Genomic DNA, 19,943 nt, shown 5'->3' on the forward strand with positions numbered 1-19,943 from the left:
TTTAAGAGATTGCTAAACCTCAGGATTAAAACTTAGGATGTTACAAAATAACTGACCATAGCCCTGTACATAAATATGAAAAAGAAAAAAAAAAAAGCAACTTGCCACACTGATCATGGCCTGTACATAAATATGGAAAAAAAAAAAAGCAACTTGCCATACTAGTTTAGCAAAGCGCACACACCAAACGCAACCACACCCTATAATAAAAAGAAAAAAAGAAAATCCATGACACCAATAGAGAAATTCTTTCATGCTATGGGTGTTCTTTCTTGTCTACTTGCCTAATAAAGGCACATGACCTTGCCCTCATTAAATCCTACATGTTATATGTCTTTCTTCCCTCGTTTGTGTCATTTAGAAGTATAAAATATCTCTTTAGTTCTCTTGTCTCCCCTTGGATGTGTCAAATCAACTTACCAAAAACTCTCTCTTTCTATCATTATTATGTCTCTTCTATTATTCTTCTCTACATCATTTTTTTGGTCAAACTAAACACTTCTCATTACTATTAAATAACCATAGAGAGACTAGTACAATATAACAAAACAACAATGGATAAAATGCTAAGAGCAAAAGGCCAAAGCAAACAGACTAAGAAAGTCCAATTGCAAAATGAAAGAAAACATAAATGCTTCTCTACTACATTTGAAATATTTATTTTTTAAGACCCATACTTAAACCTCGTTCATCCCTTCAGGATTATAGAATAAATAGCCAACTTTGAAATGTCGTTTACAAGCCTAATGACGACTAAGGGAATTTGGAGAGGACAAGGGAGTGTCCAAGAATCTTAAGCGCCTTTGACTAGGTAATCTCAACCTTTAGATGAAGAAATCAGTAGAAAAGCAAGCATGACACAAAATACAATGGAACGAGACAAAGAAAGAGAGTGAGAAAGTTTCTCAAAAGTTAATTTTGATGGAGAATGGATGAAGAATAAAAGTAGAGATGGAGATAGGGTTTTTTTAGAAATTGATTTGACAAAGCATTTAGGGTTCAGGGGTGAAGGGAATTGAAGAGATATTTAATATTTTCCAAAAGATTTCAAATATGAACTAACAACAATATTAGTAAAAACAACAATACAGAAGTTACTCCTTTCTAATGAGATCCCCCTCATGCATTATAGGTGAAAATTGATCAAAGATACAAAAATTCTCATTCAAGCCATGAGTAGCTTTTACTGAATGATTTGCTAAAATGAAATTTTCCCTAATGTTATACCTAACTGAAACCTACCAATACATATTAACATTAAGTCTAGTATTCTGCACAATAATCTTATAGGGGTAGTTAACATCACAACCCCTAAGGCACAAATTAATTGTCTCAGTACATTCAGAGTGCACTATAATAGTCCTAAATCTTCTATTCCAGCACAATTGTAATCCATTGATAATCTTAATAAGTTTTGGAATTGTTGAGAGTATTTAGGTGAGTTTACAACTTTGGTTTCTCTCAAAAGTGCTTTTTCAAAACGCTTTCATACAAGTTGAGATAAAATTCTTTTCACATACTTGTTTTGCATGCCGTAAAATTATTTTTAAAACTATAATTTGATTTCAATGAAAACACCTCTTAAAGCCAACAAAGCATCTTCCTAATAATTAATGTGAGTGTGGTATCATGTTTTTATTGGCTAGTCCACGGATGACGTGGTGCTAGAGCATGCAATAATTTCTCCCACCAATGCACAATTATCCGGTTATATAGAGGAATATTGGACAATTTTAAAATTTTGTCTAAGAATATAGAAATTATATATCCATTAATCACAAAAGAACAAAGTCAAGGTTACAAGCAGAGAAAAATAGGCTTCTTTCATCAACATCCATCTTACATTAAGAAAGATGGAATGTAATCAGAGATGTAATAATTCCCTTCCCCCTTATGTGATAACTTGGTAAGGCAATTAGTCATAGAATTATTCTTTTTATGAGTGCAGTGAACCATCACTTGCCAATTCTTATAAGAAAGTAATATAGCTTTATCAATAAAGTTTCTAAAGAGGTATTTACCAAAAAAGAAAAAGTTTCTAAAGAGGTACGTAGGATCATAACCCCTATATAAAAAATCAAGGAAGAATTATAATGAGATGCTAAGAAAAAAAAATAATTATAAAAAAGTTTTAAAAGTTGTCATTTTCTATTTCGAAATTTTTTAGTATAAACTGTTTAGGTTGTTATTAAAATTTTTTAGTAATTTTTTTTAGAATATCATTATAATTATAATTCTCCCAAAAACTAGTAGCCTCAGTACAGTCGGAGTTTTTCTTCTCCACAACTTAACTGAAAATTCGCGCAATATTGTGTAAGCAAGCAAGCAATAGATAAGATCAAGTCAAGTAGCGTGCTCCTGGACGAAATCAATCATTCGCGCTTCTGCTTCCACACCCTTGGTTCGGGGAGGAAATTCTCTGCTGCCACTCCGCCTCACAAAGTGGGGACCTTTTTGTTCCCCTTGCTTCACTCACCCAGCTTCCGGCGTCTATGTGCGATCCCCACCTCGTCTTGCGGTGGCCTCCTCTCCTTTAATGTGAGTTTCCCTCCGTTGTCCTTTCTTTCCACTGCCGGTGATTTTACTCGATTTTTGTATATTTCCTCTGCCTTTATATATCCACACAAATTGATCTGATTTCTCCTTTATGACCATTTTCTTTTTGGTGCTTTCTGTGCTTCCTTTCTCATTTATAGATATGCTCTGCACAAACTGGCGATAAACTCTTGTCCGTCTGTTATGGCTTATTTATGCTCTCCTTTCTATGCTTTATGTGCGTCACCCATCGCTGATTATGCTCTCGTTTCTTCTTTCGATGGGTCTTCCCATATGTTATGGCTGGTAAAATCTTGTTTTTTGCCCTCTTCCCTTATAAACTGTTCGTTGGATTGGTCCGAAGAGATATAATCATGGTTTTGGAGATATAACCATAGTTGGTCTGATTCGATATGCACTAGTTTAATTTACATGTTTTCTTATAATTGATGTTTGGTTTGATTACGGCTTTTTGCGTATTATGTCTGTCTCATTTATAATTTAGTTTGGACTTTGGAGCTGCTGGTCTGATTATTGACTAATTTATTGATATATTTTGACAAATTTAGAACGGACGACAAACTTTATACGATGAATTAACCCATTCCTTTGGATGGTATATTAGATTCTATGCAGAATTGAGGTGTATTCAAAGAGGCTTAAGGGAGTTTAAAAAATTATCATCATTTCATTAATATTTTTATAACACATATTGACAATATGTTGAGTGAGTGTGAGTTTTCATGAATTATGCAACTTGGGTTAACTTGTAGGATTAATTTGTACAAGGGACAAATATATAAAATATATATCTATATATATATATAGAGAGAGAGAGAGAGAGAGACTAACATGTAAGGGTAATGATAAATTATTTATTATCTCCCCTCCCCTCTCCTTTCAGACCAAAGAAGGGATCATGAAAAGTCCCTTTTCTTTCCGCCAACAAAATGAACATTAAGATCTGTCCCATCCCCTCTATCAAGCCAAAGCCAGAGGGGGTGAATTTAGCACACCCACTGAGAACTTTGAGGACTATTTACGCAGGTATATGGAAATTGGGAGGAAAAAGTAATGTGGAAGCTGAAAGTATGACATCTTTGAGATTTTAGTCTATTTGTTATTTGATTTGCACAATCAAATAACATGCTCAGACTGCTTCCGACGCGATCATTCCTCTTTTTAAGATCTGGAAATCATCATTATTTTGCAAAAAGTCAGCGTTTGATATCTTCACTTGGAGCAATAAGAAGAGAAGCTACAGGAGGTACTGAGACAGGCTATGGCTTGTTTCTATTATTACATGTCTCAACTGACCGCTCTTTTCTAATGATTGATGGAGACCCAATTTGAAATCCTTGTACTTTTCTATGGATATCATGGAACACATAAACATAGTTATTTCTTTGATTTCAGTTCCTTCTGTTCTCTATGCCAGTTGTCAACGATCCTTATGTGGATATTTATTTGGGTTCTTACTTATTTTTTATATATTTCTTTGGCTTTTGCCATTTTACAGAAGCATTCACTTTTGTATTACATTTTCCCAACTTTACTTTTATCCAAGGAAGTTATTTTAAAGTCCAATTTTTAGGTGTTTGCTATTTGATCTCATAATAAAAATTAATGACTGTTACAGCATAATGATATATTTTATAATTCAGTATCACATTGTTAGTTAGAAAAGAAAACAAAAGAAAAGGCACACGTTTTACCGAAAAGAAAAAAATCTTGTTTCTTCAAGTATTCTTGTTGTCACATTTTTAGTAGCTTCTTTATTAACTAGTTTTACATATTAAATCGTCTGTAGCATTGCTTATGTTTCGGCCCACATGTGATGCACCAATTTGTTTTATCCAGTGCATCCTTTGATTAGGATATATCTTCATACTTCACTTTCTATTAAATCTTGATTCATTCCAAATTTGAAAATAAGAAAGTCTCATCTTCGGTTTAAGTAATGTTTGAAATTGATCGTGTTTTGTCCAATACTTTCTTAGTAAAGCTTGGAAAGCAACAGCTTGTACGGATTGTGATTCTCCTGCATAATTGGCATTTTTGCTACTCCTTGCATTTAGATTGGTTGAGGCGTCAAGCATATTGTTAATAGATGTTTGGTTCCAGTTAACATATTTCCTGATATTAAAATCACGCCCTTTCTGAAAGCATTCAGCATTTTTCAATGTAAAACAACTCGGTAGGCTTGAAAGATCTTGTTTAGCACCACCAATTTATAGGTTTATGGTAATCCGATGGAGAGCTTTATCTCTCAAGAGAATGAGCTTTCACAACATTTAATCTATGTTTTGGATATTCATTCTTATTCTTAATTTTAATGTGAGAATCTCAAAATGCATCAAACAATATACTTCTTGAGAGCTTCTCTCAAGAGAATCATCTTTTTTTAACCATCAAAAGGAATTTGTCATGAGGATTGGTAGCCTATCCTCTCCTTTTAAATAAAATGTCTATTTAATACTGTTAACCTTTGTCTAGAATTACTATTGCAACTGAATTACTCTTAGGCATGGAGGTGAATGTAACTTTTCCTTACGTTGCCTTGTAGTCAGGACTATAGTGACTACACCTTATCCTATTCGACACATGGCAAGCTCAACAAGTTCAATATCAAAAGCTACACAAGTGGCTGCAGCAGATGAATTGGAACAAGTTAAAATACTAACATCAACTAACGACAAATATAGTGGTGTTATTGTCGAAATGGATGAGCCTATGGACCCTACAACCTTCATCTCAATTCTGAGAGCTTCAATTTCCCACTGGAAGCAGCTGGTAGATTTTTAGCATTAATTTCATGTCATAGTCAACTTTATTCTGAATTTATTATCATGGTGGAACGTAATGGAACAAATGCAGAGAAATCATAAGGTCTTTTTGCCCCATGTGTAATTATGCATAATTAGATGGGTATTGTTTGTACTTCGTGTTATGGTTCTCAAAAGCTTCTGAGGTCATCAAAATAAAAGGAAACATATTGTTTTCGGGTAATTTAATTTGTGTTTATTGTCTATTTTATCTATCTTTTTCTGCTTTGCTTTTTGTGTTGTGTGGTAGTAATACATGCACAGAAATATACACGCTACAGGTAGTTTTGTGATCCCATATTCACTGTTGTTAGAAGTTAATATAGTTCATCCAACTCATTCGTTATACTGGACTCATATTGATGTGTTTCATTCATTTTATATGTAAATTTCACTCACTAAGCTTAGCCATCATGTTTGGTTGATTTACATGGAAACCAACTTTAGAAGAAACTATCTATTTAAACAGATTTTTTATTTTCAAGGTTTCTTATTTAACCAATATTTATAAGCATTTGTTTGCTATCTTAAATGATTGTGTGTGAAATATGTTTTTGTTAGGAGAGGAAAAGAACAGAAAAGCTATTTGAATGGGGTCTGACTTAGCCAAGCTGTTTGTCTGTCTAATTATAATCATAAATAGTATCAAATATAAAGCAAATACAATGACGTGGACCTACTAATTGAAGGTTTTGCCCATTAAACTTAAAATAAAACAAATGAAAGTAACTAAATGGACTCTAGACTGATATTGGACTCTAATATACACATGACATGCCATCTTCCATCCAATAATGGATCTTCATGCCATCAAACCCAAAACAAGGAAGCCTTCATGCCTCCTAGCCTCCTCCACTGAGTCTGCACGCCACCAAGCCGCTAAAGGAAGTCTTCCCATCATTGCATTTTGCCTTCTACCATACAATGGATCTGGGGGATACTTGATGACTTGTATATCACCTTGGTGATCTTAGGTGCTACCTAGGATTTGGTTGTCATGCTTGACGCCACCTTGGGGGCTACCTTGTACTTAGATGCTATGTGGGGTGCTACCTAGGATGCCACCTAGGATCACATCATACAATTAGTAGAGTCACAGATGTTGATCGTCAACACTCTTATTTTAAATTTTAATATAGCTGTTTTTGTTTGGACACGCAAATTAGGAGTAAATGTTAACCAAATACAATAAAGAGAAGGAAAAACTGATAACCCTATCATGCATATGCAGCCAAACTTGAATCATGTACTACATTAGTAGTTGCCATGCCAGATTCTCTTGGCTTATCTTTATTAGTACTTCAAGTTCTGGAAATGTAGAATTTGTACTGTAAAACATATTTGATGCAATTACTGAATTAACCTTATCTTGCAGGGCAAGAAGGGTGTTTGGATAAAATTACCTATCCATCTTGTCAATCTTGTTGAGCCTCTAGTTAAGGTGAATTTAGTGTTTTACTTTTGAGATGTTAGTTTGACTTGTGAAATCGTCAGTTCCACTTAGATTGTTGGGTGCTAATTTTGCGTATTAACCATTGGTTCTCTGGCACTTCCATACAGGAAGGCTTCTGGTACCACCATGCAGAACCAAAATATTTAATGCTGGTATACTGGATTCCTGAAGGTGCAAACACTATTCCAGCAAATGCATCTCACCGAGTGGGTGTCGGTGCATTTGTGATGAACAGAAAACAAGAGGTATTTTCCAACATTTAATAATAATATACTATTTCAGGTTTTTAGGTTAACTGGGTTGTGAGGCTGTGATCAATATTGCTTTATTCTCGAGATAAAATGTTAATATCTCCAACTGTCATGAAGTAAAATAGTGATGGACTGGTATATTTAGGCCTTGAGTGTCATGGGGAAGAAAAGGTAGAGGTGGAAGTAATGTTTCATGCAATGCCTATTGTGTATTTGTTGTCGTCAATAAACAATAAGCCCTAATTAATTTTTCCCCCTAAATGTGGAAGGATTATTTCTCATCTATAAAAATTCTTTTCTCATCCTATCTCCCTTTTCATTCTTTTCTATTCTGATGAGAACTTAATATATTTTGAGAAAGTGAAAGGGAAAAATCACCGTGCATCTCTTCATTTGGCGGTTTATAAATGTAGTAGAACCTTATGCCCTTGCTGCTGGAACTAATGCTGTGAATGGGTTATCGGTATCACTAGATGAGACCACCCCAAGGATTTAACTTTAATTTTCTCCTACAAAAATCTGTTTGCCCTATGCTTCCCCTCATGCTTAGGTGGATGTGAATCCACCTGTGTTTCTGTATGGTGAATTTCCAAAATGTTAACTTCACCGGAAAATAAGTAGTCTTAAACCTCCAAATATTAGGAAAATTACGTTAAAAGACCTTATAATTATCCAAAGTCCTTAGTTACTATCAAGTTTTAGGAAAGTTCTTATTAAATGTTTAGGAGAATTGCAATAACTTCTCTAAAGCTTCATAGTAATAGTAACTTTCCTAAAACTCCCCTTAAATTCTAATGATATCTTGGTCATGACAAGTAACTATGGTCTTTAAGGTCTGAGCATAAATTTGTGATGACACAAGTCTTAAGATGCAATTTACCCAAGGATTCATAATATAGTTTATTGTTAATATTCTACATCGACTTATTCTCTCATATTATGTGATCCTAGGTCCTAGTAGTTCAAGAAAAAACTGGGCTATTTCAGGGAACTGGAGTCTGGAAATTCCCTACTGGAGTTGTTGATCAGGTTTCTATTTTGGGTGTCCTTCTAATTACAGTGTCATAAGCTGTGCTGAGTATATAATCCACCACCCATTCAATGACTGATTCAGGGAGAGGATATTTGTGAAGCAGCCGTAAGAGAGGTCAAAGAAGAAACAGGAGTAAGTTTTCTCTTTTGTCAAAGTTAAATGTGGACTGGTCCTGAAATCAGTTGTTTGATGATAAATTTTCAGGTTGACTCAGAATTTTTGGAGGTATTAGCATTCAGGTAGCATCTTTATGTAAAAGTCTATCCTTTCTTACCCTTGAACTAAACACCTACTAGCTTAGATGCACGAGGTTCGTCTACATTATGCTATGTAAAATTTTATCTTTCCTTGCACTGGAGATTAGGAGCCAAAGATTAATGAAAAGGGCTGTCCTTCAACATTATGTTCTATGGAGCTCCAATAATTCTCAAATCTCAACTATTTCATAATTAATACTGCTAATCAACTGAAAGTTCTATTCTAGGTTATAGTTTATAATGTACTAGTCTTAACTTTGCCAATGCTTTTGGGTACTCCAATAAGCATAGATCCAATGAGTAAGCATGACAAGGCACTAACATAAGGTTTATCAACATTATGTTTGGGTAGAATTCTATCATTTCTTGCCCTTGAGATTGAGAGCCAGATATTGCTGTAATGGACTGGTCTATCAACATTATGTAGTTAAAATCCGGTGGAGCCTAAATAATTATCAGATTTCTACTATTTCATAATTAACAATGGACTGACATTTCTATTCTAGGTTGGAGACGGTGATCGTAATAATCTTAAATTTGCCAATGTTTCTGTTGGTACTTTATGAAGCATAGATACTATAAGGAAGCATCACATGCTCCAAGTGCAATGAAATGGGGCATAAATTTTTAGAAATTTCCTTTTCTTTGCCCTTTTTTTTTTTTTTTTTTAATGAAATGCACCATGATTGGGACGTCATATTGCACATTTTACTGTTCTATACTGGAAAGCTAGGAACTGCTCATGTTCTTAACTTTATTATCTCGAGAACCACACCAATGCAGATAGCTAAGCATTATCTTCTTCTTCTTGTGGTCTTCAGACAAAGTCACAAGTCATTCTTTGAGAAGTCGGATCTGTTCTTTGTGTGCATGCTGCGCCCACTTTCTTTTGACATTCAAATCCAAGATGTGGAACTAGAGTCTGCTCAGGTATGTGTGTACTATAAGGTTAAAGCTAAGTTAACTAATCATGGTTTTTCGTTCTTGCTTCTTTAGAATGGTCAACGGTTTTGGATCGAGATATCATCTTTTCTCTTAATTTTTATTTCATTTTAAGCCATCATTTATGTTTCTCCCCTCACATTATGACTATTTCAACATAAAAGCTTAACGAAGGCCATGAGTTTTACAAAGATGGTCTTTAAATCTATATATGTATATGTAAGATAAGAACTCTGGCAATTCTCAATACTTACGAAGTTGGCAGAAAAATTCTCAGTTCGTAGAAACCATGAATAATATGATTCATTTCTCAAGACACCGGGTAACACATTAAATCACACTATTTTTATTAAAATTACATAGATTTGCCTTTATTTTAAAAAATGATACAACTCCTTGAATTTTGCCAAAATTTACATATTTACCCTCTTTCGAGAACTTTGAGCAAACTTTCTTGAAACATTAAGTAAATTATCATGCATTCTTGAGATATTGAAATTGTACCAACATTTTTTCTATTTTCAAAATACATGGACTTCTAAATAGTTGGAAGATGATAGATCGCAAAAAGGTTAAGTATGTGATTTTTAGTTTGTGAAGAGTTTGTTTATCAGAAGTCATTTGCCAAAAATCAGTTTGGTGAAAGTTAGTTGTTGTAACAATTTATGTTGGGATACATCTTTGAAAAGGTCAGTTTGATAAGCTAAAAGTTATTTGAGAAGTAACCTAGAGTAGTTTTTGCATTGAAAAGTAACCGAAAGAAAGTTCACCAGGGAAAAAAAAAAAAAAAAAAAGAGGGGGAGGGGGGGGGGGAGAGTAACCGAAAGTTCAAAAAACCAAAAGCAACTTTTGAAAAGCAATCCAGATTATCTTCTGACAAGAAGACTCTAAGCGTTGTAAATGGACTTTGAGAGGGGCAAAAAAAAAAAAAAAAAAATAATAATAAAAAAAAATTTGCCCAGTTGTTAATATAATCTCAGAAGGACTTTTGTATTCCCAAAAGTGACAGCCAAATAATTGAATGATATTAAAATATCCTCAAGGAAGATAAGTTGCAAATATATATTCAAACAGTTGCAAACGTAATAGTTTTAGTTGCAAATCACTAGGTGAGGACACTAATGTGCCACAGGCTACTTGCAGTAATTTGCTATCAAGACTCATGTTTTTGCAATTGTCTAAATAGATATTTGCAGCTTATCTTCCATCAAAATGTTTTGGGATAGGTATCATTAAATGGGTTTATTCGGACTTTAAATATCATTCCTCCAAAATGAAACTGAGGTATATTATTTAAAAAAAAAAAAAAAGAATGAAGGTCAGTATTGTTTTATCAAAACTCATTGCAGATTTTGTAATTTACTTGTGTTTTTGAATGGCATGCATGTAATTTCACCAAAACTTGAGGAAGGTATGTGTAATTTAGTTTTTGTTTTTATGAGAGCTGTATGTAAGCTTTTAACTCATAGAAAGGAAGTTGTGAAAGTTCAGCAAAAAATTTGGGTGACTGCAAAATTTGCTCAAGGGTCATGTGGTTACTATAGAGGGAGTATATGAAAGGGAATGAAGGGAATTGAAAGGAGTCTTTCGATCCATGCTTGGATTATATAGAAAGAAATAGGAACATGTTTAGTTTTGTATGCTTAAGCAGGTGAAAAAGAAATGGAATGTGGTAATGTGATACCCATTATAAATAAATGTGATAGCTCGTTAGTTTTTATATGTGTGTGTGTGTAAATATATATTATTTTATACAGAAGGGTTATTTTCCTCTTAGAGTACTTGTTTACTTTATCAAAGTGCCTACCAATAGGGGATGGGTCTAACAGAAACGGCTAGTGTAAAAACCCTTAACCTCATAACCTTATAACTCACCATAAAACATTATAATCTAGTCATAACACCACTACTATGGTAGAAAAGGAACGCTGATAAAATGAACTACCATAGTAGAAAGAAATTTGCATAACTTTAGAAATCAACATTTAAACTCGGTTCCAACTCAAAGTCCGTTGCATGCAACTGAAATCATTCATTTACATCTACTGGGCCTCCGAGCCTCCGGCCCGGGTAACAACAGACATCACATCAGTCCATCTAAATGATTCCCAACAAAATAATCTAGAGTTTCATAAGACACTAGCAATGGCCTCCGGCCAACCAAAATAAGGAGATACATTCTCTCCAGTTTACAATAAGGCCGGGTAGTCAAATATTTCAAAAAGCAGTCCTAAATGTGACAATATATACTAGCCATACATATACAAAGGCTAGAAGCCTAAAGCTAACCAAGCTCAAGCCTCTGCGTCTCTTCCCGATGGCCCACACCCGGAACCTTCCCCTGAAAACATTGTAAACCACGGGATGAGACAAACGTCCTAGTAACCAATCTTTCCAATTCTAGGTACTACTAAATAGGTACTCATGAGGTATCAAGTAGGGCAGTTCACAAGTAATATGATAACAAGATAGCCACAACAATTCATGCGAGTGAAATGATGCAATTCCCTTCAACCATATCCCTCACTTTGAGGGATTTTCAAGAGCCGAACCCGGCCTATCCCTCACTATGGAGGACGTAAGGAGCCATAAAAGGCCTATCCCTCACTCTGGGGGATATAAGGAGCCAAAAGGCCTATCCCTCACTATGGGGGACGTATTGAGCCAACCATCATGCATTAATGGAGGCCTTACCACGTGGTAGTAAATATTAAAAACTCTCACTAATTCCCAATTCATGCATCATGCTCAAATCATAATCAAATAGTAACTGAACATTTCATGAGTAACTTCATTCAGTGGCATATCCTTCACAATTTCAAGATTTCATTCATCATCAATCGAAACCCCACAAGACGGTTTCCCTTTTTATATATAACATACACTTTGAACATAATTGTTACTCGGAGTACAAAACATAAATCTACTCACAATACCACAGAAGCAAGTACTAAGGATTGGAAAGTGGTTACCTCTCGCCTGAGTAAGGAACAATAAACCAACAATGTGACCCCGTGCACCAACAAGACTCACAACCGGTCTACACAAGCACACAAACACACAACTATCATGTATTAGCTTTCAAACTAATAATGTGGCCAAAACAACACTTGGGGACACAAAATTCCTAGCTCCAACCAAAGTTCTACCCAACTCAAAGGGTATAACCATCAAAACAACACTCCAAAATCATACCAATCCATTAAAACCTTAATTCCTTTCCAAACATCCATTAAATTTCATAACCTCAAGGACACACTATAGGAATTCTACACCCAAACATCTATTTTGAACAATTGAAGTTCTAATAACAATCTAAACCGATTAAACATCCAATTTAACCCTCCTTAACATAACCCAAATCACAAAACTCAAAATCAACCTCTACATTGTCATCCTCAATCCCAAATCTCCCATTTCCATAAACCCTAGCTCCAAAAATTCAAGATTCTTTAAATCCAAAAAAACTACACCGGTTAAATACTTAAACTAACCCAAAGCAATCAATTAAACTTAAAACAATCAGTCACAAACCTCAATTCCATCACAACTTAGAAAATCCTAGGGTTCCACAAAAAATCTTCAGAAATTCCAAGAAAGAAAGTAGATTAGAGGTTAAAATCACTTACTTGAGGTAATGGATCCTTAGAAATGTCTTTCTCAAGCCTCAACACCGAAACCCTAGCAGAGCTCCTCTCTCCTCTTTCAGATTTTCTAATTTTCGCACAATTGAACCCTCCAGCATCTATATAAATTTGCGACCTTTCGCCGCGGCGAACTAATCCTGAGAGGGATTACTCGCTTGAAAACCTGACTTCGCCGCGGCGAACTCCAATCTTCGCTGCGGCGAAAGCTTCCCGAGAGGAAACTCTCGCTAGCCCAGAAAACATTCGTCGCGGCATAACCCTACCTTCACCGTGGCGAAACCTTCCCGAAAGGATACTCTCCCCTGAGAGGGGTACGTTCACCTATTCCTCCAACATACCTCAAATCCAATCCAAACACCAAGATCAAGATTAAATCATTAATCTATCCTCAAAATCAACCAAAAGAGGCTATTAAAACCCGATAAAACTCAGGATGTTACAGCTAGTCCCTTACAACATAGTGAACTAAGATTCAAATTCTTATTAGGAAAGGTATTTATATTTAGTATCTTACTATACCTCAATTAGGATTGTTTCTAATAGGTCTTTACTGGGGCCTTTGGGGGGGGGGGAGCGCCTCCAACAACCAATTGGGCCCTTAGTTTAACTAATATCTCAAACATATCCGCTCTGCCAAATATCCTTTGGGTTAAATTTTTAAAGCAACCTTGATACAAAAGCCCTTTATACTTGTAGAGTAAAATGAGGGCGAAGCATATCATACTTTCTGCTGTAACTTCAATTTTAACAAAGATCAAAAGCTTGACTATTTGGTGATGGAGGTTTTAATATCATATTGAGAACTACTTCAACTCGAGTTGAGATTTCTATCAATACATCTTCCATGCTTTATTTTCCTAGCCGTTGCATTATTTTTGCTGAAATCCACACAAGAGTATTAATTATGAATTTGAAATGCCTTGAAAGAGCAAAAACATTAGAAGCAAGGGCACGTATCCATTCTTATAATGACTCTCGCTGCAGTGGATGCCGTTTGAGGAATATGCAGCTCAGCCGTTTGTACAGAAGCATCAACTTCTGAAGTACATCAATGATATATGCTGGGAAAAGGTCAACAGACAATATTCTGGATTTAATACTGTGCCTTTATCATCAAATTTTTCTGAGAAGAACAGTTATTTGTACTTCAATTCTGGAGACTGGAAGAGGTATAGCTCCTTGGCATCATAAAAGTTTAAGCAACTAGAAACTATTCAATTTGAACATCTTTGTATTATTTGAGTTAATTTCCTGGTGATATAAAATGCCTGTATTCTTCAGCTAAGAAGCAGCAGTAATTGAATTAGACGAGTTCCTACCTGAAACACTTGCTTCAACCTGAATTGTCAAGCGAACATTTGGAAATAATTGCAATAGAAGCATCACTGTTAGCTAAATGATTAAAATGTGTACATATATTGGTAGAAAAAATTTAGGTCCGCAAATGATAGATAAATATAGGGAGATGATAAAATGTACCATTTAAATATACAAATCACAAATCAATGATTTCAATATTGAAAATACCAAATCCGTCCATTTGGTATTTAAAAAATGTTGTCAAATGACCTTTATGCCTTTGAGTAGTTTTTTTCCCCAAACCTATATATACACACACGGATGCAAAATGTGCACTAAAGTTGACGTACGGGGAATGTCCTTAGCAGAAGCTTCCCAAATTTTTGAGATAAAGACAAAAAGAACTTCTTATTTATTTCAAAAAAAAAACCTTGTTTGAAAAACATGGAGGGATTAACAACTTTTGAATTGGTTTTAATCATTTTGAATTTATATTTGAGTTAATGTTCATGAATGTTGTTAGGATTTTGCCCATTTTCTAAACTTTATCGGGTATTAACAAGTTTTGAATATGTTATAATCATTTCATATTAAGCGTTTATACTTGAGCAAAAATTCACTACTGATATTTAGATTTTACCCATTTCCTAAATTTTATCAACTATTAACAACTCCTGAATGTGTTTTTAACTATTTTGAATTAGTTGATTACACTATAGTACCACAAAAAATACATTTGACCTTTGCCTTTTTCATTTATCTTGAAAAACGGAGAAAAAAAAGTCGTCTATACTCATCTGCTCCCCTTTAACAAACGATAATGGATAATTTTGAATCAAATTGAATAGTCCTAAGACAGGAAACCTGATGCACTCTACTCTTTCTTGCGGTTTCTTTTCTCTAATGATAAACTTGCAGTGACGACATGTATACGTAATGAAACCCGCGGCGGACATCTCAACTTGTGGCGACAATGTGTGCTAAACTCTCCTTGCCATTTTGCTATTTGAAGGTGGTGATTTTGTTGTCTAAAAGTTGTGACTTCTCATCATCATGGCAATTGCGATTTTAAGAGCCTGAAACTTCATAGCCAAGCGGAAGGTAAGTTAAAAACACTCTTCTCCGATTTGCCATCTTAGGTGTTGCTTTTTCTCTTTCCTTCTACTTTTGTTGTTGTTGTGTGTGGCTGCTATTTTACTTCGTTGTGTCGGTGTTCAAAGTAATGAATTTAAGTGTTGTATATAATTCAGCCATCTTCAATATTTTTTACACACACACAAAATAGACTTTTCTCCGGTAGCCATAAGTACTTTTATTTTTTAAAATGATTTTCGGGTTTAAACTTTCAACTCGTTTCGTCTAATTCTCCAAATAAAAGAAAAGCAGTGTCAAGAAATAAAATACTACTACTATTATCATATATTACTATATATGTATTTAAGATATTGATTTTTGATATGATTATTTTCTCTTATTCCCATTCAAATAATTAATAGTAGTGAAGGGACCTGAGAAAGACGGATAAATGTTACTCCCTCCATTCCTTATTATAAAAGACATTTGATGCTTATGGCATGTTCTTATATATAAGAGACACTTAAAAGTTGTCTCTATTTTTTTGTGTTGATTTCCTAGTTTACTCATATTTATTTGTCTCCAACTCACACTCTCTCTCCCTCCTACTTCTCTTTCTTTTAATAATTTCATTGTTTTCTCTCATGCTCTCTCTCCTTATTAATAAGGGTATTTTTGGAAAAAAAATTGCACTTTTTACACATTGATTGTTCTTAACTAATTTTAACTGTTTTTTTTATCAATGTAATTCAGTTATTCGTCTCTTATAATAAGAAACAGAGAGAGTATAAAATTAAGTGTACTGCAATTGATTTTTTTTTCCAGCCCTAAAAACAGGTTTATCAGAAAACAACGGCCTGAAAAAATAAAGCTATAATCGGAAATCAATTTCGCTTTCATCCAAACTAACTCAATTCAACTACCATACATACTAACTGAAAACAACTTCTTCCATCCAAGGAACAATATAATGGCCCAAAACCACGCTATGATGAGAAATGATCCAGTGATTTGGCGTGGTTGTTAGCGTAATCTTGAGCCCAAACCTTGTTGAATTCTAAACAACTGTGTTTCATCTGCTCATATTTTTCTTTTAGATGCTTTAGGATTCTGGGCAAAGTAACCGTTGGGTTGTTGCGTAGCTCCTCCAGAATATCCAGACTATGCTCACCGTACATACGCTCGACCAGTCTTAAATGTGAAACCCTAAAGTATTCGTCTATCTGAAGTCTACCCTTGACATTATTGATCTTGTTCTGAACTATGTTCTGATTCACTTCCTCGAAACGTTCACACGTTGAGCTCAAAGACCCTAATAACATGTCCACTTCAAACTGTTCATCTTCAACTTTGAACAAAGTTTTCTGATACTTATTGAACACTTTCTTGGACTTGGAATAATCTTGATCACCTTGTGGGTTCAATACGAAGCGATCGTTTAACACTGAAGCATCAAGCTTAGATCTCCCACTAGCTATAGGACTCTGATAATCTTCAGGTAAGCGGACGTAGCTTATACCATAACGTTCACATTTCCAGAGATCAGGCTCTTCTTCTATTGTCCATAAATAATCACTCTTTCTTCTGTTATTAGCTTTACCATCATCTTCTTTCGTTTCATGATCCATCTTTCGCTTCTTGCGGCTGCTATCTTTCTTATTGTTATTATCATATTTCTGATGATTCTGATGATAAACATTATTTTTGTCATTGTTAAAAGGCTTCTTCCTTTGATTCCTTTTCGCTTTAATCATCTCACATTTGCCAACGTTATGCAAATTTTGATGTTGATCAAAAGAGAGAGGGATCTCGTATCCTCTGGGCAAGAAGATGTTTAATCCCAAAATCAAAAAATCATGCCCTTCCAATACTATCTCCATCTTTCCTAAGAAATCAGCAACGTCACTCCTGAAACAAAAACGCATGTACACGCATGGATAAGCAAAAGTAAATACTCTGGGCTTAAAAGTTGAAAGAAGAAAAAGGCCCAGAAAAAAGGTAACACACTAAAATATAAATTTAAAATTTTGGAGGGTTAATATAATTTTTGTTTCCTCAAATTTGTCCTAGTTTTAATTTTGGTCCCTCAGGTTTTAAACTACAAGTTTTGGTTCCGAAATGGGCGAAATAGTTCAGATATTTATTGAATTATAGGAACCAATATTTTAAATAAAAAAACTTGAAAGGCAAAAACCAAAATAAGGGCAAATTTGAGGGACCAAAAATTATATTAATGCCAAATCTTGTAACAACAAAAATATAAATTTAAAATTACTAAATTATCCTTGGTTCCCGCTCATTCTCCTCCGTTCTTGTATTCGCAATCGTGAGCCCATAGATGGGAATCGTAATTCAACCCAGACATTGCAGAAAGTCTGGTGAGTAAATGACCATGATGCATCCCTTAAAGGTGTCCAAATATATAAGTTCCAATATACTAATAATTTGCAAAATGACTAAAGAAATCTCAAAGTCGAATCTAATTAATTGGCAATTCTTGTACTACGCTTACATACCCTTGTGTTGGTATGAATACACATTATTTTTTCATGGTTTTTCCTTCTGATAGTTTTCCCTATGTAATATTATAAAAGTTGCGGAGATTAGTTTACCGTACCTTTGGGTTTTGAAGTCTTTCAAGATTGCAACAAACATATCATATCTTCTCCTTTCTTTGCCAAATGTTTCTTTCACGGCTTTCAAGTAGCTGATCGCATCCGAAACTTGTAAGTCACCAAGCGAGACCTCATTCATAGTGTTTGTCTTCATCGTATCCTGATTTTATATAAGGAAAAATAAGTTAGAAACTAAGTAAATAATAAATTAATAAATGAATTAAACATGAACAATGAATGTTTGAATGCCTACTTGATGCAGATCAAACAAACCTGAGAGATTTATTATTTAAGCTTGTATTGTGAGGGAGAGTTTATATAGGAAGCCACAAATCGGATTATTGGCTTTTCTTAAACCTATACTTTAAATCCTTATTTATCATAAAGTTGCGTAATCCAAATTAAATTAGGATGAATTGGATTTTATATATCTATTAATATAATTAAATATTTAAATATTAATTATACTTTTCAATTATAAAATTATAAATTAATTATTATTAATTAAAATACAAAATTTTGACTTTAAATTCAATAACAAAAAAGATCTTACTATACTAATTAAGATATATATATATATAAGATAAAGATATATATATATATATATATATATAGATCATTATCAATAAACATAAAGTTCATGCATATATTGAAGAAAAATTGTTTAATATCTTCAATCTTAATAGCTATATTTGGTTATAAAAAAATTAATAGTTTTATGTTGAATAATGATGTGATGTTATTCTATGATTGTTTTATTTTAAATTAGTAAATTCAATTTTGGAAGTTAGCTAGGTTCATTTAATAAAGATATATTTAAATTATTTTTTCCCCAAAAGATATATTTAAATTATTAAATATCATTATTTGCTTATATTATTTTTTGTTTAAGTTTATATCAGGATTTAAATGACGTGGGCATTATTTTAAAAAAAGCTGTAATTCTAGCCTCTATGTTATTGCAAACAAGTATGTGTTCCCAACGGCTCTTGGAGAAGAATACTGTAAATTTTAGTTTTTTTTAATCTTATGTTTTGAAATAGATATGTAAATTTTAGCCCGCATCTCAATTTTTTTTTTGCAAATATATATTACTATCTCCGGTTCTTAATATAAGATCTCATTTGATTTTTATTTTGATCCTAAATAAAAGACCCCAATCTACTTTATCTCTTATATTTATGTATTTTTTTTCCAATGTAGTCCTTCTAATAGTGGTAATTCTAGCCAATATAATTGATTAGCAAGGATATTTTAGGAAAGACAACACATATTTATGGCAAATAACTAATTTAACTTATTTTTTTAATCTCTTCAAATTTATCAACTAGCTCTTATAATTAGGATTTGAGGTAATATTAGTTATCGATAAAGCAAACAGCTATATGTTTCAAATGTATAAATAATGTGATATATATATATATATATAAAACATACGCACTAGTATAGAATCCGTGCCATGATGTGTGGGTGTTGGGGTAAACACACACACACACACACAGGCATTGGGGGGAAAGAAAAAAAAATCAATGCGCACGGGCGCATATGAAGTTGCCAACACACACGCACACACACACACACACACACACACACACATAAAATAAACACAAACAAATAATTGTCAAAAATATTGAAAATTGAATAACAGCCCAAAATTCACAGTTTATGCATTGAAAATCCAATGAACAAAAAGTCGCACGACCCGCTCTTAAAAACAGCGTCTAACATCAGATGAAAATCCTCGCAGTTTTCTGAATATCACAAACCTTAATCACATATATATGTCATTTATAAAATAACACCTTAGTTTTTTTCTAGAAAGATCAACTCCAACCACAAATGTCCCAAATTTTAATGATTCAGATTTTGATTTCATTTTGTCATTTGCATATTTGTTTATGATTCACTTCTAGAGGCAAACAAGCTCCAACAATAGAGGTTGAGTGATGAGGATGAGGGACGGGAATCGATTTTTTTCTTTCCCCCAGATGAAACAAGGGTGATTTGGGCAT

The 19,943-nt window shown here is 33.8% G+C and overlaps 1 protein-coding gene across 1 annotated transcript; it reads left to right on the plus strand.

Annotated features, from left to right (window-relative positions):
- Nucleotides 1-2,358: 2,358 nt before the first annotated feature.
- On the plus strand, nt 2,359-14,340 carry LOC114712647 (nudix hydrolase 2). Its single transcript, XM_028897197.1, has 10 exons — nt 2,359-2,538; nt 3,583-3,802; nt 5,102-5,328; nt 6,736-6,801; nt 6,921-7,058; nt 8,016-8,093; nt 8,179-8,229; nt 8,302-8,336; nt 9,176-9,284; nt 13,928-14,340. Exons 2-10 carry the CDS (start codon nt 3,682-3,684, stop codon nt 14,132-14,134), a joined length of 1,032 nt encoding a protein of 343 aa, XP_028753030.1. The 5' UTR covers nt 2,359-2,538; nt 3,583-3,681; the 3' UTR covers nt 14,135-14,340.
- Nucleotides 14,341-19,943: the final 5,603 nt, after the last annotated feature.

Source organism: Neltuma alba, unplaced genomic scaffold (assembly GCF_004799145.2).
Source record: "Neltuma alba isolate B1F8T4 unplaced genomic scaffold, ASM479914v2 tig00011386_pilon, whole genome shotgun sequence".
NCBI classification, from domain to species: Eukaryota; Viridiplantae; Streptophyta; class Magnoliopsida; order Fabales; family Fabaceae; genus Neltuma; species Neltuma alba.